Here is a 23,193-nt window from a genome sequence, read left to right on the forward strand (position 1 = left end):
TTTTTCTTTTTATTAAATTTGCAAGGTTTCTGCTTTGTCATTATGGGGAGTGTAGATTGATGTAAAAAAAAAAGTAATTGAAATTTTTGCATGCAACATAACAAAATGTATAAAAATTAAGGTGTATGAAAACATTCTGAATGTACTATATAGAACTCAATAGAAAATGCAAAATCATAAATGCACAATACTCAAATAATATAAACCAAAATGGGTTTTATCTAATGCTTTTTAATGTATCTCATTTATCTCTAGAATACAAAGCAGCTCAGCATGAAAGTAAGTTGGTTTATTGTTTAAATTAAACCTTGTAGAAGCTTTTTTCCCTGTGGTCTCTTTGTTTGTTTTATATTTATATGTATCTGATATTCTTGTTTTTGTCATCTTAAAATTTGCATGGTTCATAATCCCAGAATCAAGTGATAAACAATACTGCTGTATATGGTATTTTAATACTGCCAGCTAAAAAAAGTAAAAAAACAGGATTTCTATCAGCCATGGAGCTATTACAAACAAGCATGTTAGAAATTTACGTAAAGTCATGTTATTTTTGGAATAAATTAGAATCTAAAAAACACATAAAAAAGTAGATTTAATGTTACTTACGGTTGATGCCGAAAAGGTGTTTGATTTAATAATATGGGACTATCTATTCTCTTCTCTAGATAATTATGGATTAATGGGACAGTTTCTTAGTTTTGTTGTTTAATATATATAAACTAGTACTAAAGCCCGTGTACACGGGCCATTTTTTGCAGTACAGCGGTCCCACCCCTTGCTCTCTCCCCCCTCCTTATTGCTTTCTCTCCCCCCTCTCTTTTGCACTCTCTCCCCCTCTCCTTTGCGCTCTCTCTCCCCTCTTTTGCTCTCTCCCCTCTTTGGCTCTCTCCCCCCTTTCTCTTGTTCTCTCCCCCCCTCTTTGGCTCTCTCCCCTCTTTTGCTCTCTCTCCTCTTTGGCTCTCTTTCCTCTTTTGCTCTCTCCTCTTTGGCTCACTTTCCTCTTTTGCTCTCTCTCCCCCCCCCTCTATTTGTTCTCTCCCCCCCCTCTTTGGCTCTTCTCCCCCCTCTCTTGTTCCCTCTCTGGCTCTGTCTTTCAAACCCTTTGCCTCTCTGGCCATGCCCCCATTGCGGCACCCGTCCGTCCACGCCCCTCATCACGCCCGGTCATGTCCCTTGCCGCACCTGACCACGCCCTCACCGCACCTGGCAACGCCCCCATCGCAACGCTCCCATCGGCCACGCCCCCTGACACTCCGCTTAAGCCTTGCTCTGTGCTGAGTGCTGAGTGTCAGGATACAAACGGCCAGGTATGTTTGTCACGTGCAGTCTCTGCTGCGCATGACTGCATCTGACAAACATACTTGGCCATTTATTATATAGGATCCTGCTTCTAGCATATTAACTATTGATGGTCTTACTTCTAGATTATTAGAAGCTAAAGGGATGAGACAGGGCTGTCCCCTTTTGTCTTTTTTATTTAATCTGGCTATAGAGCCTCTAGCTGTGCTACTAAAGCAAGAAATGAAGGGGATTTATCTAAGTGGTAAACAATTTGTAAAATCTCTATATGCAGATGACCTGTTATTGTTTTTGAGCAACACAAAACAGAGTATACCTTGTTTCTTAAAATTCAGTAATGAATATAGTTAATTTCCAGGTTATAAAATCAAACATAGATAAATCTGGAATTCTTTGAATCTCTAAATCTGTGGATAGTATACAGAAACATCCCTTTAAAGTAAAGGAACAAATGAAATATTTTGGTATCAATTTTGTCCAAACCCAAATAAATGGTATGATCTAAATATTTTTTATTTTTTTTACCAAATGCAATTATGAATTAAAAGAAATGGTCATCTCTCCCCATATCACTATCTGCTCGGATTATGTTAATTAACATGCCAGCAATCACCTCCACAAAGGGATACTGAAAGATTAACCAGGTATTGACAGTAGAGTTTTCCTTTATATTTATCATATTAAGCTACATAGCATTAATGCCAGCAGATATATATATGTATATATATATATATATATATATATATATATATATATATATATACACGTCAACAAAATGCGATCACGTTTTCTATGAGAAAAATGGACATGCGTAACTGTGTGTGTGTGAATATGCAAGTGTGTGTGTGTGAATATGCAAGTGTGTGTGTGTAAGTGTATAAGTGTGTATGTGTGTGTGTAAGTGTGTAAGTGTGTGTGTACGTTTGTGTGTGTGCTGGACCAGCAAAAAGCTGAAAAACTCAATTCATGCAAGAAAATATAAGGGCTGGGATCCCAAATTACAAAGTTATGAGGTATAAAAGTTACTGTTCTAGCGTGGGTGACATTTTGTCTCTCTCTGCTGTCTGGTATCTAGTTTGGGTGTGGCAGGCCATTCATACTGTGCTGTGGTCCCCAGATGGGGATGTGAGAAACTGGGATGTCACTTATTTGCAAGACTGCAGCATATTTCGAACTTGGAAAAAACCCCAACCCTAACCTTCTTTTTAGAAGATATTTTTGTCAGTTGCATACTACTTGTTTAACAATAAATCTATATATGTATTTACACGATTTATGTACTTAATAGACCACAAACAGCACTGCAATTTTTTTTTTTTTAACTTAAATGTGAATGTCTAACAAAGCAGCTTTAAAGGATCTGCCACCCGAGAACCCTGGTAAGGCCACATTGTTTATTCTTCACTTCCTACATTGCTAAATTGACAAACTGTCTTACTCAGCTTGGTAACTCTCACCACGAGGTGTCTTAACAAGATTTACAGAATGCTCACTCTAAAGTTATTAGGAGCAAAGATATCTGTACATTTGGAAGAGTAGATTTTCTTATGTCTGAGTGTTTTGTGATACAAATCTTCTTACCAGTATAGCTTCTCTTTACTTATTACATAACAGAAAACATTCACAGAATGTAGCCAGTTTCATTCTACCATTTATCCTCTGACAATTTTAGCTTTCAGAAATACTCGGGAATGTTTACTGCAAATGTACTTCTACCCTACCTTATCTTTTAAACCTTTATTATAATAGTGGTCATAAGCCTAAAAAGACAGACAAAATCTAAAAGCTACAGCACTGTGTAGTTTGCATATTCAAAAACCACTGACGATCCTGAAAACACTGAGTGCTGTGAATATTTCTGGTAATTGTTGGTTTGCAGCCCTTCTTTAAATGCAGATAAATAAGATGTAGCAATAAAATGTTGAACATTTATATTCATATGTCTGATCTTCTCACAAAAGGTGAAGAATATTAAAAATGAGTGCAATTACTGAGTCCTGATGAGGGAAGATTAGCTCACTGAAGCTTGTCATTGTGGTTATTCTATTAAAAGATATCAGTGTATGTATATTGATGCATTTTCTACAAGGATGTGACTAGCGCCCTTTGATAGACCTCCTGGTCTTTAAGAAGCCCTTTCTCTGGGTTCACAGTTTACATGTCAGATGCAATTTGTGCACTTACCTAAGTAAATTACACTGAAGACAATGAAGCCATGTCAGGTGACCTGAGACCTCTTACTACAAATGTGCATTCGGATGCTTGAGTAAATACTAAAAATAATTCTAACTGTATTTTTCTTCCCAGCTTTGTTAAAAAAAAAGTAATGAAATCCAATTTTCTATTATTCTGGGAGGCAAGGGTTTAACAATTCAATTTTGCTAATCAAAAATTAGTTGGAATGGAAATTGATTGCTTCATTGCATTGCAGTTTCTAGATTGTCCTAGTTCTAGCCATGTTAAATGCACTGATATTAGCACAACAATTTGTGTAAGGAATAACAAAATAAATATGATACTGTTAATAATTTTCCCACTGCATTTCAGTGCTTAACACACACACAGCTGTTTTATTGGACAAAACTCAAGTTAAACATTACCTGCACTTTACATTATGTCCTGGAAAATGCATTTTTTTTTATTATAGAACGTTATTGATTGATATGTTGTGCATTGTGTCTATGATGAAAAAGTAAGCCTTTATAAAATGTGGCTTTTTTCTGTTTCACTTGAAAAGCATTATACATTCTTATTATACGCTGGGAATAATCGGATCCAGCTACTGAATATTATTTTAGGAACCAGATGTTATTGGAAAGACAAAAAGACAAAATATTTGATTCATCTGTAAAGGTGCCATTATTTAGCAGTTTGTCTGGTTTGTCTAGAAACTGGGAATAATATATATCCCCATCACTGGCAATAGATGGGCTGCAAAGCTCTTGGTTGAGACATTTCTTCACCAAATGTCTCGGCACACCAAAGCTTTTCAGCAGAAAATGATGCTGAGACAAGTATCGGGATAAGTTATTTTGGCAAATATTTTTGAGGTGATAGAGAAAAAGACAGTTAAAAAGAAAAAAGACAGAGTCAGAGATAAAAGATTGGTGGGAGCAGTTAGCCTATAGAGCATTTGAGTTTATATATGTGACTTATGTACTAATTTATTATATCTATTTGAAGATCTTACATACACTACAAACACTGGGATTTGTTTTTATGACATATACGTATGTTTTTTTATTAGTAATTAAACAATTATAATTATTCAGGTGCCCTAGTTTACAGCAATAAATATATAGCATGCATAAAATATCAGAAGATTAAAAGGCAAAAGCCTAAAAAGTAAGTGTCTTTTAATAGTGAAAATGGTTCTTTATTTAGTTTTAGTTTTATTATGAGGTTGTATTTTCAAGTACACAATTACTTATTTGACATTTTACAATATTCTTATTGTTCATACCTAATTCTGTAGCACAAAATAAAATAATACAAGGGCGAGTATTTGTTGCTGTACATGAGATAAATTATGTGACCAGACAATACCAGGAATTAACCAAGTTGCATTATTCATGAGATGTGATTTCCATTTTGTTGAAGGCCTAGGGACTTTGGGACAGGGATGACCCTTAACCTCTCTAAAAATCATTTAAGGATAATGCATTAGGGGTGCAAACATACAAGATGAAACATCTGAGGTCTGAACATTATCAGCACCACTGGGACTACCTTTAATTTAAGATTCAGGTTCAGTTATGGTGAGTCCACTTTTGTTCATTATCTATATAATCATGTTTTGTAAATGATAATCTTACCAGCATCCTTTTGTCACCTTTGACATAAATGTTGTATGAGGGTAGCAAGCATTAGACATGGTCACTGTGAAAGACACTTGCATGTAGCTAAAAGTACAAACACAAGGGATATGTTCGTGGCTTAAAATGTGGAAACCTTTTTCTAGTTGTACAAATGTATTTACATGTAGTTTTTTTTTTTTAAATGTACCTAGTTGTGCACCTTTCTACTGAGAGGCCATAATGTAATCTAGAGTAAGTTCAGATTTCAGTAATATATGTGCATTTTCAGTTAAACAGTCTTTAATTGATTACCAGATAATCATAGCTTTGGCAGCTCCATAGACAAGGATATATTTATAATACGTTAATATCTGGGGTTAATGGCACACAGTTCAAGGGTCCTTCTCTTACATCAAGGTAAAAGGGATTTTCCAGAAGCCATGAATAACAAGCTACTTTTTAGTGTGATCCTGTTGGTGCTGCCTGGTCAATAAGAGGTTGGAGATTCCCAAACTTCTTTCAGTAATCAGCTTAACAACAGGGTAAAGACACATTTTCTATCATACAAGTTCTAAATGGAAGAAAATATTTTTGAAAAAAATAACGGTGATGCAAAGATTAGAACATTATGATTTATTTTGACAAGTCACAGATCCAATCTTCTCTATTAAAGGGACAGTAAAGTGCAAAATAAACTTTGATGGTTCAGATAAAGTGGCCTATTTATGAAATGTCTGTCGGACCTGATCCGACAGTGTGGATCAGGTCTGACAGACCTCGCTAAATGCAGAGAGCAATATGCTCTCAGTAATCAGCATTGCACCAGCAGCTCACAAGAGCTGCTGGTGCAACGCCGCCCCCTGCAGACTCGCGGCCAATCGGCCGCCAGCAGGGGGGTGTGAATCAACCCGATCGTACTCGATCGGGTTGAATTGTGGCGATTCCTGTCCGCCTGCTCAGAGCAGGCGGACAGGCTTATGGAGCAGCAGTCTTTAGACCGCTGCTTCATAACTGCTGTTTCTGGCGAGACTGAAGACTCGCCAAAAATATGGGCCCACAAGCTCCATACGGAGCTTGATAAATGGGCCTCAGAGTATCTCTTTTTAAATCGCTTTCCATTTTACTTCTATTGTCAAATTTGTTTCATTTTCTTTGTATTCTTTGTTGAAGTGTAGGTCCAGGAGCAGTATTGCACTACTGGGAGCTAAAGCTGAACACATTTGGAGAGCCAGAGAGAAGAGGTATTTATGTGCAGCCACCAATCACCAGCTAGCCCCTAAAAGTGCATTCTTGCTCCTGAGCCTACTGAAGTATGCTTTTAAACAAGGGAATTCAAGAGAACAAACCAACATTTGATAAAAGAAGTAATTTGGAAAATTCTTTAAAACTACACGCCATATCTGAATCATAAAAGTTTAATTTTGACTTTAATTCCCCTTTAAATGAAATACTTGTAGTTTGCCCATCCAATCAAGACATACACCACTGCATTTAGCAGTTTGCTTTGAATGGAGTGGAGGTAGCACACTTCTAGTTTTCGGAGTACAGAATATGATGGTGGAAACTGATGTTCTCTATAGCATAACAGAATGAGGCACAACGGCTACTTAATTAGAAATATTTGTTAATTTTTTTTTTTACATGAATGATAGAAAAGGTGGCCTTTCCCTGCACCCTGTTGGTTAGTTTGGAAATACATGCGAGAAAGAAATCAGAAAGAAAGATTACAAACGTCTACTTTAAATTTAGTGAGTAATTGCATTACTGGCCTTGTGTATTAGACCATGCACATCATTAATTAATGTATTGATTACACAAAAATTCACACTTTTAACCTTCTTTTTAAATTTAGCAGCAAGACCAACAAATAGTAGCACGTCACCAACATGAGGTTAGTATTCATCTCACTGCTCTACAAAGAATTACCTGGACTGGAGCACTGGATGAAAGTTGAGCCAACTCTCCGATCCTGGCAGCAGCACGGGGATCACTAGAACTGATCAAAACAGGAGCACTAATTTCCATGGAGTGCCTGTTATTCATGGCATTGGAGGATTTGTGCGTCATACTGAGGGCGGTGAAGGAGTGTCGCTTCTTGGCATTCCTCTTGATGTCGCTATGCCTTTGGTTGGCATTTACAGCTCCATTACTGTTTAAGGTAGAGGTCTGGGTCACACTGACTAGCATACTGACATCAAATGAGACAGGGACCTCATAGCCTGACGCTGCAGATAAGCACATCTTGTCCTTTTCAATGAGTTGTTTTGCTGTGTCGTTCAGCTGAGTGCAGAAGGTGGACATTATAGGGAGGGGGGAAAAAGAAAAAAAAATTAAATGGCCGTCATGCTTATATTTATCTTTTGTTTTCTGTCCCACATTTTCCTGTGTCTAACAAACATAGCTTAAAGGCATTTCAGTTGGCTTAGGCCAAATTCTCAGTGGGTTTAGCATGGAATCCCACCTCAATACGTAGCCTGCTATTCAAATGGGTTGGAAGAGCATATCAAAATAAGGTTAAATATGTATTTTTGTTTTGTAGAAAAAAATAGAGCAAACTGTAGTACAGTTCTAGTTAAGGAGATCATAACCATATCAATTAATATCATCCGTTAAGGGCTAGAGTATTAGTGGCATGCTAACTGTTGTGCGAGAGCGAAATCAGGTTTTTGCGCATGACGGAAATAGTACACGTATTGGAAGTAAATATAATTGCAGGAGCACAATCATATTTTATGCTTGTCGGGTTAGTGTGGCTGAAGCTCTAGAATAAAGGGTAGTGCGTTAAAAAAGTTGCATAAGACACAACATAAATGCATTCAAAATTACACTCATACAAACAATGATACAAATTATTCATAAAGATATTTAAAAAGTTATAGGGGTTAAAAGTATATGGTATATGAAATATATTGCATATATACATATATGTCTAAAAATGTATATGTATATATATGCATATATGTGCGTACAGATGTATGTAAATATGTATGAGTTTTACTGTGTATTTACTGTACATATTTAACATTCCAATGTTCTTCACTTACAGGATAATGTACTTTTTATGGATATATAGTTAGAGATATCTATTTTACATTAACATTATCACATATATAAAGAAATATATATTTAATAGAAATGTTTTTGTTCTATGTAAAGAACATTGAAATGCAGAATATGTGTAACACGCTTCAGGTTTCACGCTATAGGTCTAGCGCAGTCTCAGATTAGGGCACATGGAGATTTAGTTATCTCAAGGCGCGTTATGTGATTATTAAATATAAAATATTGAAAAAATAATAATTATTAATAATTATTATAGTTACTGTAAAATATACATATATTCTATTGATGTTTAGAAATGTTAAAAACATCTATAATAATTATTTACATTATATTATATTTTAATATTTTATAATTAAGAAATACATAACACACCTAATATAACTCATGCCGGGTTAGTGCACATACAGAATTAGTGTAGGTTTTGCACATATAAGCTTACAGGAGTACACTGATTCTTCATGTGTGCTAACCCGATATGAGTTATATTAAGATGCGTTATGTATTTATTAAATATAAAATATTGAAAAATATTACTAATTAATGTAAATAATTATTATAGATGTATTAACAGTGATATGTAACCCAAAAATGTTCTTGTATGATACAGAAAGAGCATATTATTATTAAAAAGTTTCAATTTACTTCTATTATAAAATTTGCTTTAATCCCATAATATTTTGTGCGGAAAAGATACCTAGATAGTCATCTGGAGCAATACATGACAGGGTATGTGCTGCCATTTAGCCCTCTTACACATGGATAATATTCTTACAAAATCGCTGCTATATAGTGCTCCAGAAATGGGTCAGTCCCTAAGCTTACATCCCTGGTTTTCTACAAAAGAGATTAAAAAAAATGATATTAGAAGCAAATTAGAAAGTTGCTTAAAATTGCATGCTCTATCTGAATCATGAAAGAAAAAGTTCGAGTTTCATATCCCTTTAAAAATCCTAAAAAATCAATAGAATATATAAGAAAATGTAATAGTAACTATAATAATTTATAATTATTATTTATATTTTTAAATAATTTATATTTACATAACATGCCTTAAAATAACTAATTCTTCATGTGTGTTTCACGACACCACGTTAGACCTACAGCACTGATGTGCCAATGTTCTTTACATAGAAAAAAATTGTTTTTATTATTAAATATTTAACTATATACATATCTGATAAAGGTAATATGTGTGTGTATATATTAATAAATATAGACAGGTATATATATATATATATATATATATATATATATATATATATATATATATATATATATATACATATCAGAATACAGAATATCATTTTAAAAATACAAAGAACATTTTCCCCTATATAAAGAATTGGAATGTTAAAATATTTACAGTAAATACATAGTAAAATGCATTATTAAATATTGTTATTGAATTATTTATACACACACACACACACACACATATATATATATATATATATATATATATATATATATATATATATATATTGTAGCCCTTTGCAGACAAATACATGGCCATATTCCATATACTTTTGAACCCTAAAATATAGTTTTTATTAATATTTTTATGACTAATATTTATTAGATAGTGTATATATGACTGTAATTGTTTATTTTAATGTATTTATGTTGCTTGGTGCAACTTTTGTTTTAGCCATAACCCTTTACATGAGGTCTTTACGTTAAATTTGATTGCACTTGAGTGAGTACGTTTACTTTCAACTTTTAATATGCGTGCAAATTAACGCAGATACGATATTGTTATTTAGCGCTTGCAATAAATTTAATGCGCCACTTGTAAACTAGCCATTATCTTTTGTGTGTATATCAGGACTTGACAAATCCAAAGGTCCACATTTTTACATATTTATGTGTAAAAAAAATATTCCTGTCTACTAAAACAGTGTGAACAACTGTTTCATTCACATAGCTCAGGATATTAGGTAATGCAGGTGAGTTAGATACTATGTGAAATCAACAATGTTTGGGCTAAGCTAAATATTTAAGTTTACATGGATTAGTTATGCCTACATTTTGGAATATGAGCAAACTAGCTGAGAGAGAAAAAGAGAGACTTCAGATGGCTAGTTAACGTTTGTATTTGCTATCATTTACACTTAATTTTTTTTCTTGCAGATTATATTAAATATAGTAAATTAGTATCCTAAAGCTCCAATACATATGTGAATCCATTTCTTCACATAAAGACTGAAGAGCAAATTCATTGAAGGAAACACAAATAAATATATATTGCACTTACACACAACCTTCAGAAACACACAACCTTCAGAAAAGCACAGATGTTTAAATACATCTGTTTTTCTAGTAAAGGAATTGCTTTTATCTGCCAAAATCTGTTTGGCAATGATACAATGAAGTACCTGAGTTATTTCACACATTAAAAGATATATACAGGATTTTCTCCGGCTTCTACTTGCTAACCTATGATTGCATCTTATAATGGAATACTGATAATATAAGACAAATAGAATTGAAACATCTCTCTAGTTTTGGATACATGCACTATTAAGTCTTGAATAGAGGGACAGATGAATGATTGGGGGGACACAAGGAGGCCGTAGGTTGGATAAGCATGCTTGAGAGGACATACTGTACTATTTGCATAGGAATTTCCTAATGTTATTTGCTATCCCAAACAACTTACCAGGTAATAACCATGCCATACAATTAGTACAAAGTTAACTAATTATTAAGTGGCAGATTACTAACTATTGTGCACAAGCAATAAGAGGTTTATCGCATATCTTTGAGCGTATCGGAAGTAGTGAGTGTATTACAAGTTGAAAGCAAATGCATTTGCTTGAGCACAATTAAATTTGACACGCGTCGAGATATTGCGACTTTAGAGCTCTGGTTAACTGCTACGCTCGACAAAAAAGTTGCACAAAACACATCAGAAGTCTATTTAAAAGTACAGTTACACGTATAATAACACCATCTAATAAAAAATGTTAAAAAATAATTAAATAGAAAAGATATAAGGGTTCAAAGATATGAGGTTTCAGGTGTTAGGAATTATAAGGCATGCAAATGACTTTAAAATAGAAATACAAATATATGTATATATATATATATATATATATATATATATATATATATATACAGTATATGTATATATATATATATATACTGTATATATATATATATATATATATACATATATATATGTGTGTGTGTGTGTGTACATTTGTATTTATGTATTTATAAGTGTATACATGAATTACAGACATATATACACATAAAAACACATAAATCCATATTTACATATATATATATATATAAAAGTGCATTGGAGCCCTTTGTAGTCTAGTAGATGAAAACATGTAAAATCATATTTATGCAATATTCATATTTAATAAACTGTCTAACTATGTATTTACTGTTATAAGTGTTTTTAAATAGATATTCATTTATATATATATATATATATATATATATATATATATATATATATATATATATATATATATATATATATATATATATATATATATCTGTATATAGCTATACCTATATATAATTATAATTATATAGGTAATATATACGTACAGATATTTTACAAAGAAATCATATAAATAGAACTATGTGAAGAACATTGGAATGTGAAATATTCATATCTTCATGTCGGGTTAGCACACTTGAGTAAAAGCATTTTTGCGCAAGTAAGGGTGTTAGTTTTTTTTCACTTTTTGCACTCCATTAAGTCTATTGGGAAATTTGTTAACACTGTTGCGATATTCGAAGCGAGGCTTTTTGCATGTGTCGGTTAGCGGTTGTGTGAAAACATTTTACTTTCAAGTTGTAATACGTGCGCTACCCAACGCTCACAAAAAGCCTATGTCTAGCGAATTTAACGTGGGAGCAATAAATTGCGCTCTGCTCGTAATCTAGCCCTAAATATTTACTAATAATTTACACCAGTTCCCAGTAAAGACAGCTGCAGCTTTGATAGCATGGACACCAAAAATCCAAAAGTGGGACATAAGCGTATTGCACTTCATGTGAACTCTCTTTGAAAAGATAAATATGCAGCAATACATAATTATCTGAAACAGCGTGAGAAGCTATTAAGACATTTTTGTACATAGAAATTGAAGACAGTATTTAAAAAATTGTTGAGACACATTACTTATTTTTGTTCTATTGTAAATGTATTTACAGAATACAAAATTATATAGCTAATAGTTTTATTTTATTTTAGTAAATAGTTCTAGAAAGAATGCAATTCAGAGCTTTGAATATAATACTAGTTAATTATATCAATTTTGAGAGGGACAGAAATGTAACTTATTGACTTTCATTTAGGTTAATTTTACAGGGCTATCTTCACACACTTGGAAACCAGGAAAATAAGTACCTAAGAAAAAAGAGGTGGAATGGCACAGATAGGTTGTGAAGAATTAAAACACCTAAGTGAGATCCAGTCATATCCAGAGTGATATGAGGCTGCACATTGGTCCTTTGGGAATCAGTTCTCAACAAACAAAGGCCCAGTCCAGCACTTCAGACCACTGCACACCAAACCAAGGTCACCACAACAGCCTTAAATGGAATATGAAACTTCAAAAAGGATGGCAGCAAATGGTGGATAACAGTATTTATTTATTTATTTTAATTATTTATTTAACACCAGGGGCGTATTTAGGTTTTGTGCTGCCCTAGGCACTCAAAATTCTGCTGCCCCCCCCCCCCCAACCCCTCACACCACACCAGGTTTAAGGCCTTTTTTTAGACATAATATTTTTTGGGCCAGGGTGTAAAAAATAAAAAAATAAAATGTCTTTTTAAGTAGATGTTCACCAGGGCTTGCATTCACTCTGGTCACACACACACACACACACACACACACACATATATATATATATATATATACATTATTTTGCAAGTTAGATGATTAAAGTGTTTATATCAGAAAAAATATCCTTCACTGTATGATAGTTTGTCAGTAGGTAGTTTATCCTTAAACATCTTCTTTGGTGATTGACAGTTATTTAAGCAAAATATCTGCTTGGATAAATATGTAATGAATATACAAACTGGCCTTTTAAAAGTACTTAAAAAATACAACAGTAGTTATGATAGGCCCACATACAATCCCATAGGATAGCAATAGCCGGGCCAGCCATTTAAGTCATTAGTAATTGGTTGATTTTGCCACCCGGCCCTGAGTTCAGTAGAGTGGCCCTAGGGACTCAAAATTCTGCTGCCCCTTAAAAATCTGCTGCCCTAGGCACCGGCCTTGTTGGCCTATGCCTTAATACACCCCTGTTTAACACCAACAGGAGGTACAACATAATATTCATACAGATAACATCTGATCGTGTGATCGAGCGTACAAATAATTAACAACAAAAGAGAGAAAAAAATCTGTATGGTTCTGATTCAGAGGAACAAAACTTATAGGATGATATCCCCACATAACCTCCTATGTAAATAACTGCTCACATTAATTCCATGTAATCCAACTTTTGGGATTTTCTGCTTCTTATATAAAACAGCAGACAATAAATCATAAAATTATATATATACAAAACAATACTACAACAACAGAGAGGAGAAAAAAAATGCCCCGGGGGAAGGGGAAAGTAAAGGGAAAGCAGCACAGGAAGGGGGGAGCATCCAGAGCAGTAGTCTTACTCCTTTCCATTTGCCCAGCTACTGTTCTGCCAAACATTGTGTAATCATTGCCTGTTTTAATACTGAAAACTTTGGAGACGACTGTTTTTTCCAGGTTCTGAGAATAAGGTTACGGGCCAGGAAGATTACTGTATTAATTAATGGGAATTTTTTATATTTACCCTGGAATTTAGCTAATAGGAAAGCATCCTGTGCTTGGATAGTAAAGTCTAAAGCCAGTACTTGATCCAATGATTAATTTTTCCCCAAAATTGAACAATTTATGGCACTCCCAGAAGCAATGATAAATATCTGCCAGGCTTGCTCTACATCTTGAACAACAAATATTGGATTTATACCATCTGGTTAAGGCATTTGGTGTTAAATATGCCATATAAATCAATTTTAAGTGTAATTCCCATCAGGACGTCAAAACCTAGGTCTTGTCTATTATTCTGAGGCTATACGCTATTTCCTGTCGGGTAATATTTGGAAAGAACCATACCCATTTTTTTTTAAGATATTCCAGTGCGATGGCCGGAATAGAATAGATCCCATTGCGGTATATGGTAATTCTACTATAGAGCTCACCCAGTGACCAGTATAACCCATATTCTTGTTTTAGCCCTATAAAAAAATGTCGCAGTTGTAAATAAGCGAAAAAATCTCTCTTCTCTAATCCATACTAAGTACACAAGGTTGTAAAGGTTTCAAGGGTTAAATCCGCTCTAGCTATTTGTTTTTACCCACGTTAAACCTTTCGTCTGCTAATGTCGGAACACTATGTTTGAAATACCGGGTATAAAGTTAGGGTTTCCTATAATAGGCAGAAATTCGGACACAAAGGGAGTACATTTAATCTCCCAGCAAGACTTCTGCCATGCTATCGTAATGTTTTTAATAGTAATTAGATTACAAATAGTCGATGGGAGCATGTTCATAGGACAGTGTAATAAAGCGCTCAACCAGAATGGTGCAATTAAATTTAATTTATACTTCAGAAGGGTAATCTGTTCCTTCTTGGTAATCTAATCTATCGCTACCTTGGTTAGTGCCGCTAGATTATACTGCTTAATGTTGGGTAGCGCCAGACCTGCAGCCTGTCTAGGGTTCATGAAATGCTCCAAGGCTATACAGGGTTTAGCTCCTTTCCAAATAAACCTTGAGCACACTTTATTAAACCTTTTGATATCTGCTTTAACTAAAAATTCCGGAATATTTTGTATTAGATACAACAGCTTTGAGAAGATTAGCATCTTAACTAACATGATACGCACAGACAGGGAAATTGGTAGATTAATCCAGGGCTTCAATTTATTTATGCATACGTTAAAGCACTTAGGAAAATATAATTTATACCACTCCTGCGGGTTCGCGCTTAAACTAATACCCAAATAATTATTACTTGGGGACTCAATAAAAGGATGATTAATATTGCTATCCTTAGACTTATATAACCAAAAAAGTTCCACATTGATCTTATATCCTGAAACACTACCAAACAGATTAATATCGTCTATAGCCTTTGGAAGATTAACCTTAAGATCAGGGCCGTCTTTCATATTGACTGGACCCTGGGCGAAAATTTTCTTGCCCCCCCCCCCCTGCAATTTCGCTCTCCACCCCAACATCCCAAAAAACAACTAAATCTATTTTTTTTTTAATTATTAGCCCAGCAGTGGATTATCCACTGCTGAGCTAATCATTTAAAAAATGAAATAAATTGCAATATGTGAAACTGGACCTAAGCAGTACTAATAAGTAAATAAATATATAAATTCCTCCAATGTGGATTCATTTAATATTCTTTTGAATGTGATTCTGGTGTGAGGTTAGCTGGTTAAAGAGATTTAGGGCAGCCAACAGGAGCAAAGCAAGGTAAAGACTGAGGAGGAAGCATGGAGGTGCAGTATAAGTTTACTGACTGGAACAGCAGAACTACTATGGGAAGCTATAAATTCTGAGACAGAGAGAAAACAAAAACTATAAAAATAAACCTTACATTAATGTGTGAAGTATCAGCATGACCCTATACATCATCCACAGCAGCACATGTCACTTCTTTGCTAGGAACAAGTTCCCTCTCACCTTGCACTAGACAATGCTGCATGGGGAGGGGTGTGTGTGCACTCACTTATTCTTCCCACTAACACCTTTCTACAAAGCACTGTTCCCCTAACAAACTTCAGTTAGTTGATCTTAGGGCCACAGCAGAAAGAGCAGGGCTAAGGGGACCAGCAGACTGGATGCTGTCTGTCCAAGGCTGCATGGATACAGTGTGAGATGAGTCACACAGCCTCAAGACTGAAGAGAGTAGTGTATGCAGCTGCACAGATGCTCAAATCCTCACGTTCTTGCCGCTCCAGCTTTCTGCTGCATGCACCTACAGTCAGTCCTACCCAGAAACAATCCCCACAACCAGAGCAGTTACCTGGTAACAGTGGTAACCCCAGTAGGACCTTTTATGATGCAGTGGGAATGGCTGGATGCCGAGTTAGGGCTTTGCATTCAGTGCTGCACAGTGCACATCTAAAACATCACATGGCAATAGCTTGGCATGTCACATGACACTGGCACGGTCTGGCACAGTTTTAAAAAAAATAATATATATATATATATATATATATATATAAGCAGAGTACTTTTGACTGTGACAGTATTAGGACAGAATGTGTGTGTTCCCCATGTCAAATCAGCAGTCTGGTATGAACCATTAAAAAAAAAAGAAACATTTTTTTTTTTTTTTTTGGACTCTTGGGCCCCTCAACAGAAACTGGGCCCAGTGCAGCTGCCCCTTTTGCCCTGTGTTAAAGACGGTCCTGCTTAAGATTAAAATATTAAAAATATTGCTTAATAGGTCATCCGCATATAATGATAACACGAGTTTATGATCTACTATTTGAATTCCCTCCAAATTTTGACGTAACATGATGGCTAGAGGTTCTAATGAAATATTGAAAAGAAGAGGGGATAGCGGAAAGCCCTGTCTAGTACCCCTGTGCAACCAAAATCGTTTAGTCAGTTAATTATTAATAACCAGCATGGACACTGGGGTGCTATATATCATATGTTTAAAATTGTTTATATGGCCTGTAAACCAAAACCAAACTTTTCTAGTGAAAAATATAAGTGATCCCAGCTAATATGGTCAAAAGCTTTCTCAGCATCGAGCGTTAGTAGAGCAGCATCTGCTATATTCCTAGCCTCCGAGTATTTAAATTTATTCCAAAGAAAGTCTAGCGTCACCATTACTTTCCGCATATTTTTAACAGGATTCCTGCCTGCCATAAAGCTTGTTTGGTCCTTGTGAATTATAAGGCCTAAATAACCTTTCAGTCATTTTGCTATAATCACAGTTAACAACTTGTTGTCATGATTCAGGAGAGAAATTGGTTTATATGAGGAGTGCAGTTCTGGATCTTTGTTTTTTTTGGGAATCAAAACGATATTTGAGGCCACAAAGTAAGGTGAGCATCTAGTCTTATCTGAAAAATATTGATTGAATAATTTATACAATACAGGGGAAATCTGTTCTTGTAGTATTCTATAAAATTCTAAAGGGAATAAATCTGGACCTGCTGCTTTATTTGTCTTTGCGGTCTTAATACCATCCAAAATGTCCTGTAGGGAAATAGGTCTATTTAGATCTGCCATTATTTCTTGTGAAAGCTTTGGTGTTTTAATATTTCTCCAAAAAAACAACTTTTTTAGCCTGGTCTACCTCCTCAGCTTTATATAGATCTTGAAAGAAACTATGAAATACATTTTCTATATCTATGCTATCTGTGTATCTGTTCTTGCCACTTTTAATAGCGGTAATTATATTTTTAGATGATGGTTTGATTATTCTAGCAAGGAATTTTGCGGATCTACCTTTGTAGCCCCCAGATATAGCTCTTTGTTTAAGATCTTCCACTTCCGTTTTTTTCTTAATTACAACAGCTCTCTGTGATTTAGCATTGACATATTTCCCCCATAGCACTTTACTTGGGTTGGCAATATAAGCGTTATATGTTTTTTTTAACTTAATTAGAGAATTGTAATTCTCTTTGCTTAGCTTTTTTTTTGAGGTCACATAGGATTTGATTTTGCCCCGCATCACCGCTTTAGTTGCCTCCCAAAAAGTTTCTGTCTTCTCTATATATGATAAATTGAAGTTATAATAGTTATGCCATCTTTCCCTTAACCAATTTTGAAAATTAACATCATTGCTTAAATATCTGGGAAAATAAATTTTATTAATATTGTCCTTCGGGGATGGTCTTACACTCAACTCTAGGGAGATAATGGCATGATCAGAGATCACATTCGCCTAGATTTAGAGTTCTGTGTTAGCCGTCAAAACCAGCGTTAGGGGCTCCTAACACTGGTTTTGGCCGCCTGCTGGTATTTAGAGTCAGTCAGGAAAGGGTCTAATGCTCACTTTCCAGCCGCGACTTTCCCATACCGCAGATCCCCCTACGCCATTTGCGTATCCTGTCTTTTCAATGGGATCTTTCTAATGCCGGTATTTAGAGTCTTGGCTGAAGTGAGCGTTAGAAATCTAACGACAAAACTCCAGCCGCAGAGAAAAGCCAGGAGTTAAGAGCTTTCTGGGCTAACGCGAGTTCATAAAGCTCTTAACTACTGTGCTCTAAAGTACACTAACATCCATAAACTACCTATGTACCCCTAAACCGAGGCCCCCCCACATCGCTGCCACTCTTATAAAAATTTTAACCCCTAATCTGCCGACCGCACACCGCCGCAACCTACATTATCCCTATGTACCCATAATCTGCTGCCCCTTGCACCGCTGACCCCTATATTATATTTATTAACCCCTAATCTGCCGCCCCCAATGTCGCCGCCACCTACCTACAATTATTAACCCCTAATCTGCCGACCAGACCTCACCACTACTATAATAAAATTATTAACCCCTAATCCGCCTCACTCCCGCCTCAATAACCCTATAATAAATAGTATTAACCCCTAATCTGCCCTCCCTAACATCACTGACACCTAACTTCAAGTATTAACCCCTAATCTGCCGACCGGACCTCACTGATACTCTAATAAATTTATTAACCCCTAAAGCTAAGTCTAACCCTAACACTAACACCCCCCTAAGTTAAATATAATTTTTATCTAACGAAATAAATTATTTCTTATTAAATAAATTATTCCTATTTAAAGCTAAATACTTACCTGTAAAATAAACCCTAATATAGCTACAATATAAATTATAATTATATTGTAGCTATTTTAGGATTAATATTTATTTTACAGGTAACTTTTAGGTATTTGTATGTAATTAATTTATTGATAGTGTAGTGTTAGGTTTAATTGTAGATAATTGTAGGTATTTTATTTAATTAATTTATTGATAGTGTAGTGTTAGGTTTAATTGTAACTTAGGTTAGGATTTATATTACAGGTAATTTTGTAATTATTTTAACTAGGTAGCTATTAAATAGTTATTAACTATTTAATAGCTATTGTACCTGGTTAAAATAAATACAAAGTTAAATGTAAAATAAATATTAATCTTAAAATAGCTACAATATAATTATAATTTATATTGTAGCTATATTAGGATTTATTTTACAGGTAAGTATTTAGCTTTAAATAGGAATAATTTATTTAATAAGAAATAATTTATTTCGTTAGATAAAAATTATATTTAATTTAGGAGGGTGTTAGTGTTAGGGTTAGACTTAGCTTTAGGGGTTAATAACTTTATTATAGTAGCGGTGAGGTCCGGTCGGCAGATTAGAGGTTAATAATTGTAGGTAGGTGGCGGCGACGTTGGGGGCGGCAGATTAGGGGTCGTGTTAGGGGCAGCAGATTAGGGGTACATAGGGATAATGTAGGTTGCGGCGGTGTACGGAGCGGCAGATTAGGGGTTAATAATAATATGCAGGGGTCAGCGATAGCGGGGGCGGCAGATTAGGGGTTAATAAGTGTAAGGTTAGGGGTGTTTAGACTCGGGGTACATGTTAGGGTGTTAGGTGCAGATTTAGGAAGTGTTTCCCCATAGGAAACAATGGGGCTGCGTTAGGAGCTGAACGCTGCTTTTTTGCAGGTGTTAGATTTTTTTCAAGCTCAAACGGCCCCATTGTTTCTATGGGGGAATTGTGCACGAGCACGTTTTTGAAGCTGGCTGCGTCTGTAAGCACCGCTGGTATTTAGAGTTGCAGTGGCGGTAAATTATGCTCTACGCTCCCTTTTTGGAGCCTAACGCAGCCCTTCTGTGAACTCTAAATACCAGCGGTATTTAAAAGGTGCAGGGGGAAAAAAAACGCGTAGCTAACGCACCCCTTTGGCCGCAGAACTCTAAATCTAGCAGTATATTTTTAATATCTGACTTAGGGTCCAAGTTAATTAGCGAATCTGATATCAAGAAAGAACATGTCGATCCTTGACAGTGATTGGTGACCTTTAGATAAACATGTGTAAGATCTAAGATCCGGATTATGAATGCGCCTGTCATACTCTGCAAGGGAGCAGGTTCAGTAGTTGAGAGCTGTTGTTTAGATGTGTCAGGTTCTGGGCTTAAAGTTGTGTTTTGTCTGCGTGTGTCTTTCCTTTTTGGCATAATTAAACAGGTACAAGGTTTTAGGAAATAAAGGTGATGGTTTTATTTAAAGGATAATTAGCAATGCAGAGATATGCAATTAGATAAGGCAATGTCTATAGGCTGTAGTATTAGGCAGGAATACAGATCTTTGTAATAACAGGCAGGATACTTGCATATGCTGTAGATTGGAACTGTAATAACAGGCTGGAATGCAGAGCTTTGTAAGAACAGGCAGGATACTTGCATATGCTGTAGACTGGCACTGTGTAATAACAGGCTGGAATGCAGGGCTTTCTATAACAGGCAGGATACTTGCATATGCTGTAGACTGGAACTGTGTAATAACATGCAGGAATGCAGGGCTTTGTATATCAGGCAGGATACTTGCATATGCTGTAGACTGGAACTGTGTAATAAAAGGCAGGAATGCAGACTTTGTATATCAGGCAGGATATTTGCATATGCTGTAGACTGGAACTGTGTAATAACAGGCAGGAATGCAGACTTTGTAATAACAGGCAGGATACTTGCATATGCTGTAGAATGGAATTGTAATAACAGGCAGGAATGCAGAGCTTTGTAATAACAGGCAGGATACTTGCATATGCTGTAGACTGGAACTGTGTGATAACAGGCAGGAATGCAGCGCTTTGTATAACAGGCAGGATACTTGCATATGCTGTAGACTGGAACTGTGTAATAACAGGCAGGAATGCAGAGCTTTGTATAACAGTCAGAATACTTGCATATGCTGTAGACTGGAACTGTGTAATAACAGGAACAAGCAAGCAAATGTACCTGAGTCAGTCCTTAGGAAATATAAACGTATTAGCCAAGATCAATTGCCAGAATATCAGTCCAGAAATGGAACACAGGGCCAAGGGAAAATCAAGAAGAGCAGCCTATAAATGAAGCAGAAATCAGGCACCAGGAAATCCAAACAAATCTGTATTTCACTCAGGAAACAGGACCAGAGGTTCTTTCAGAGTATAACACTCAATGTCAAGGCCCAGAACTGAAAACAAACCTCCAAGATATAGCAGGCTGCTGATTATATGATTTGTTTCAGCTGGAAAGCAGGTGGAGCCAGAGAGCCAAAGTTGCAGCAAACAGGAAAACCCAATATTCTTACCCTGTCATCAAGCCAACTGGTGGCAAAGTGGTAAAACAACAGGCTGGGAAGAACAGCAGCAGAAATAGAGACTGGTCCCAGGTTCAATTCTAGGCTGGATCATGACTGTGCCATACATCAATAAGACCAGGATGGGCAGACATTTTTTGTAAAATACGAACCTTCCTATCTTTCTTAATTCCGGGTGTCTTAATTAGTCTATCTAGGTTAGGGGTTGCAACTAGATTCATGTCACCAGCCACAATCAAATTTTGATCTACATATTTATGAAGTCTGAGGGTCAAACCATCCCAGAAGGCGCTATCCACCATATTTGGTCCGTATATATTACATATAACTAGTAACTTGATATCTTCCATTTGTTGTCCACTTCGCTGGCCTTAATTTTATACATTAACTGTTTATTTAAAAGGATTGCTACTCCTCTCTTTCGTGTATCAACTGGAGCGGCTATGATCTCCCCAACCCATTTAGTTTTTAATTTGGCTGCTTCTATTGAATTCATGTGTGTTTCTTGTAATAACACTATGTCTGGGTAATATCTACCTAATTGTCTAATTATAGCCTTCCTCTTTATTGGTGATATGACCCCCCCTTATAATACAAGATAGCAGCTTAATTCTGTTTGTCCCCATCACCAAATCTTATTGCATGGTCTGCCCTCAGCATTAATTGACATGTGAACTGGTCGGGAGGGGGGAGAAAGGACAGAAGAAGAAAAAAAACTACAAAACAAAATAGGATATAGTTAAAAACAACCTAAAATAACACATAACTCCATTGCATTATTAAATTGTGATACTAGACCATCAGAAATAACCTAACTATCCTAACCCTGCTGATTGGCAGAACAGGGAAGCTTCTGCTATATTATTCAGCGTATGAGTATTCCCTTCCCTTATTACCGATAATTTTGCTGGATAAATCAATCTGTCATTAAACTCAGCATCTCTTAATTTGACAAAAAAGGGCGACATTTCCCTTCTCTTTGCCAGAGTCTCTGCAGAGAAGTCTTGAAACATCAAGATTTTATGTGGGCCAATCATAAATGGATTTTGTTTCCTATAATGTCTTAAAAAAGAACCTTGTGTTGAAAGTTCACAAATTTAAATATGAGAGGCCTGGGTTTATTACTTGTTTCAGTATTTCCTCTAGATATACCTATTCTGTAAACTCTTTCAATTTGGAATGTTTGCGTTGTAGTTTGTATGTGTAATAGTTGGAGAAGGGAAACAGAGACAAGACTGCATTACATCCTGGAATTCAGGCATTTCAGGTAATCCAATTATTTTAAGATTGTTATGCCTGGAGCGGTCCTCCATTTCGGGAATACCTTCCCTTAATCATGGGAAGGTATTAAGTATGATTAAGGGAAGGTAATCCCGAAGCATCGCTGCTATGTGTGTGTGCTAAATAAATCTTGTTATCCACCATTAGCAGCCATCCTTTTTGAAGTTTCCTTTGGGAATCAAAAAAGAAATATTCCAATGGCAATATCTGATTGTGCAGAAGAAAACAATTAAAGAGTGAGAAAGGTAGAGTAAGCACTAGATGTCAACATTACTGGAATCCCATAAATCATACAATTTTTATCTTAGAGCAGACTTTCACTATCTGACCTGAGGAGTTTTGAATGACAATAGTAACATGACCAGCTATAGCTGGGTAAGAGAAGAACAGAAATAAAGGAGAGCAGCCATAGTAAATTG

The 23,193-nt window shown here is 35.5% G+C and overlaps 1 protein-coding gene across 2 annotated transcripts in view; it reads right to left on the bottom strand.

Moving 5' to 3' along the window:
• The window catches only part of SH3RF3 (SH3 domain containing ring finger 3), an 899,869-nt gene that overhangs the window by 222,386 nt on the left and 654,290 nt on the right, over positions 1–23,193 (bottom strand). For both annotated transcript variants that reach the window (XM_053707609.1, XM_053707610.1), the window contains one exon: positions 7,023–7,376. In XM_053707609.1, the coding sequence (XP_053563584.1) occupies positions 7,023–7,376 (354 nt within the window). The remainder of the gene's footprint in view (positions 1–7,022; positions 7,377–23,193) is intronic.

This window comes from Bombina bombina, chromosome 3 (genome assembly GCF_027579735.1).
Source record: "Bombina bombina isolate aBomBom1 chromosome 3, aBomBom1.pri, whole genome shotgun sequence".
NCBI classification, from domain to species: Eukaryota; Metazoa; Chordata; class Amphibia; order Anura; family Bombinatoridae; genus Bombina; species Bombina bombina.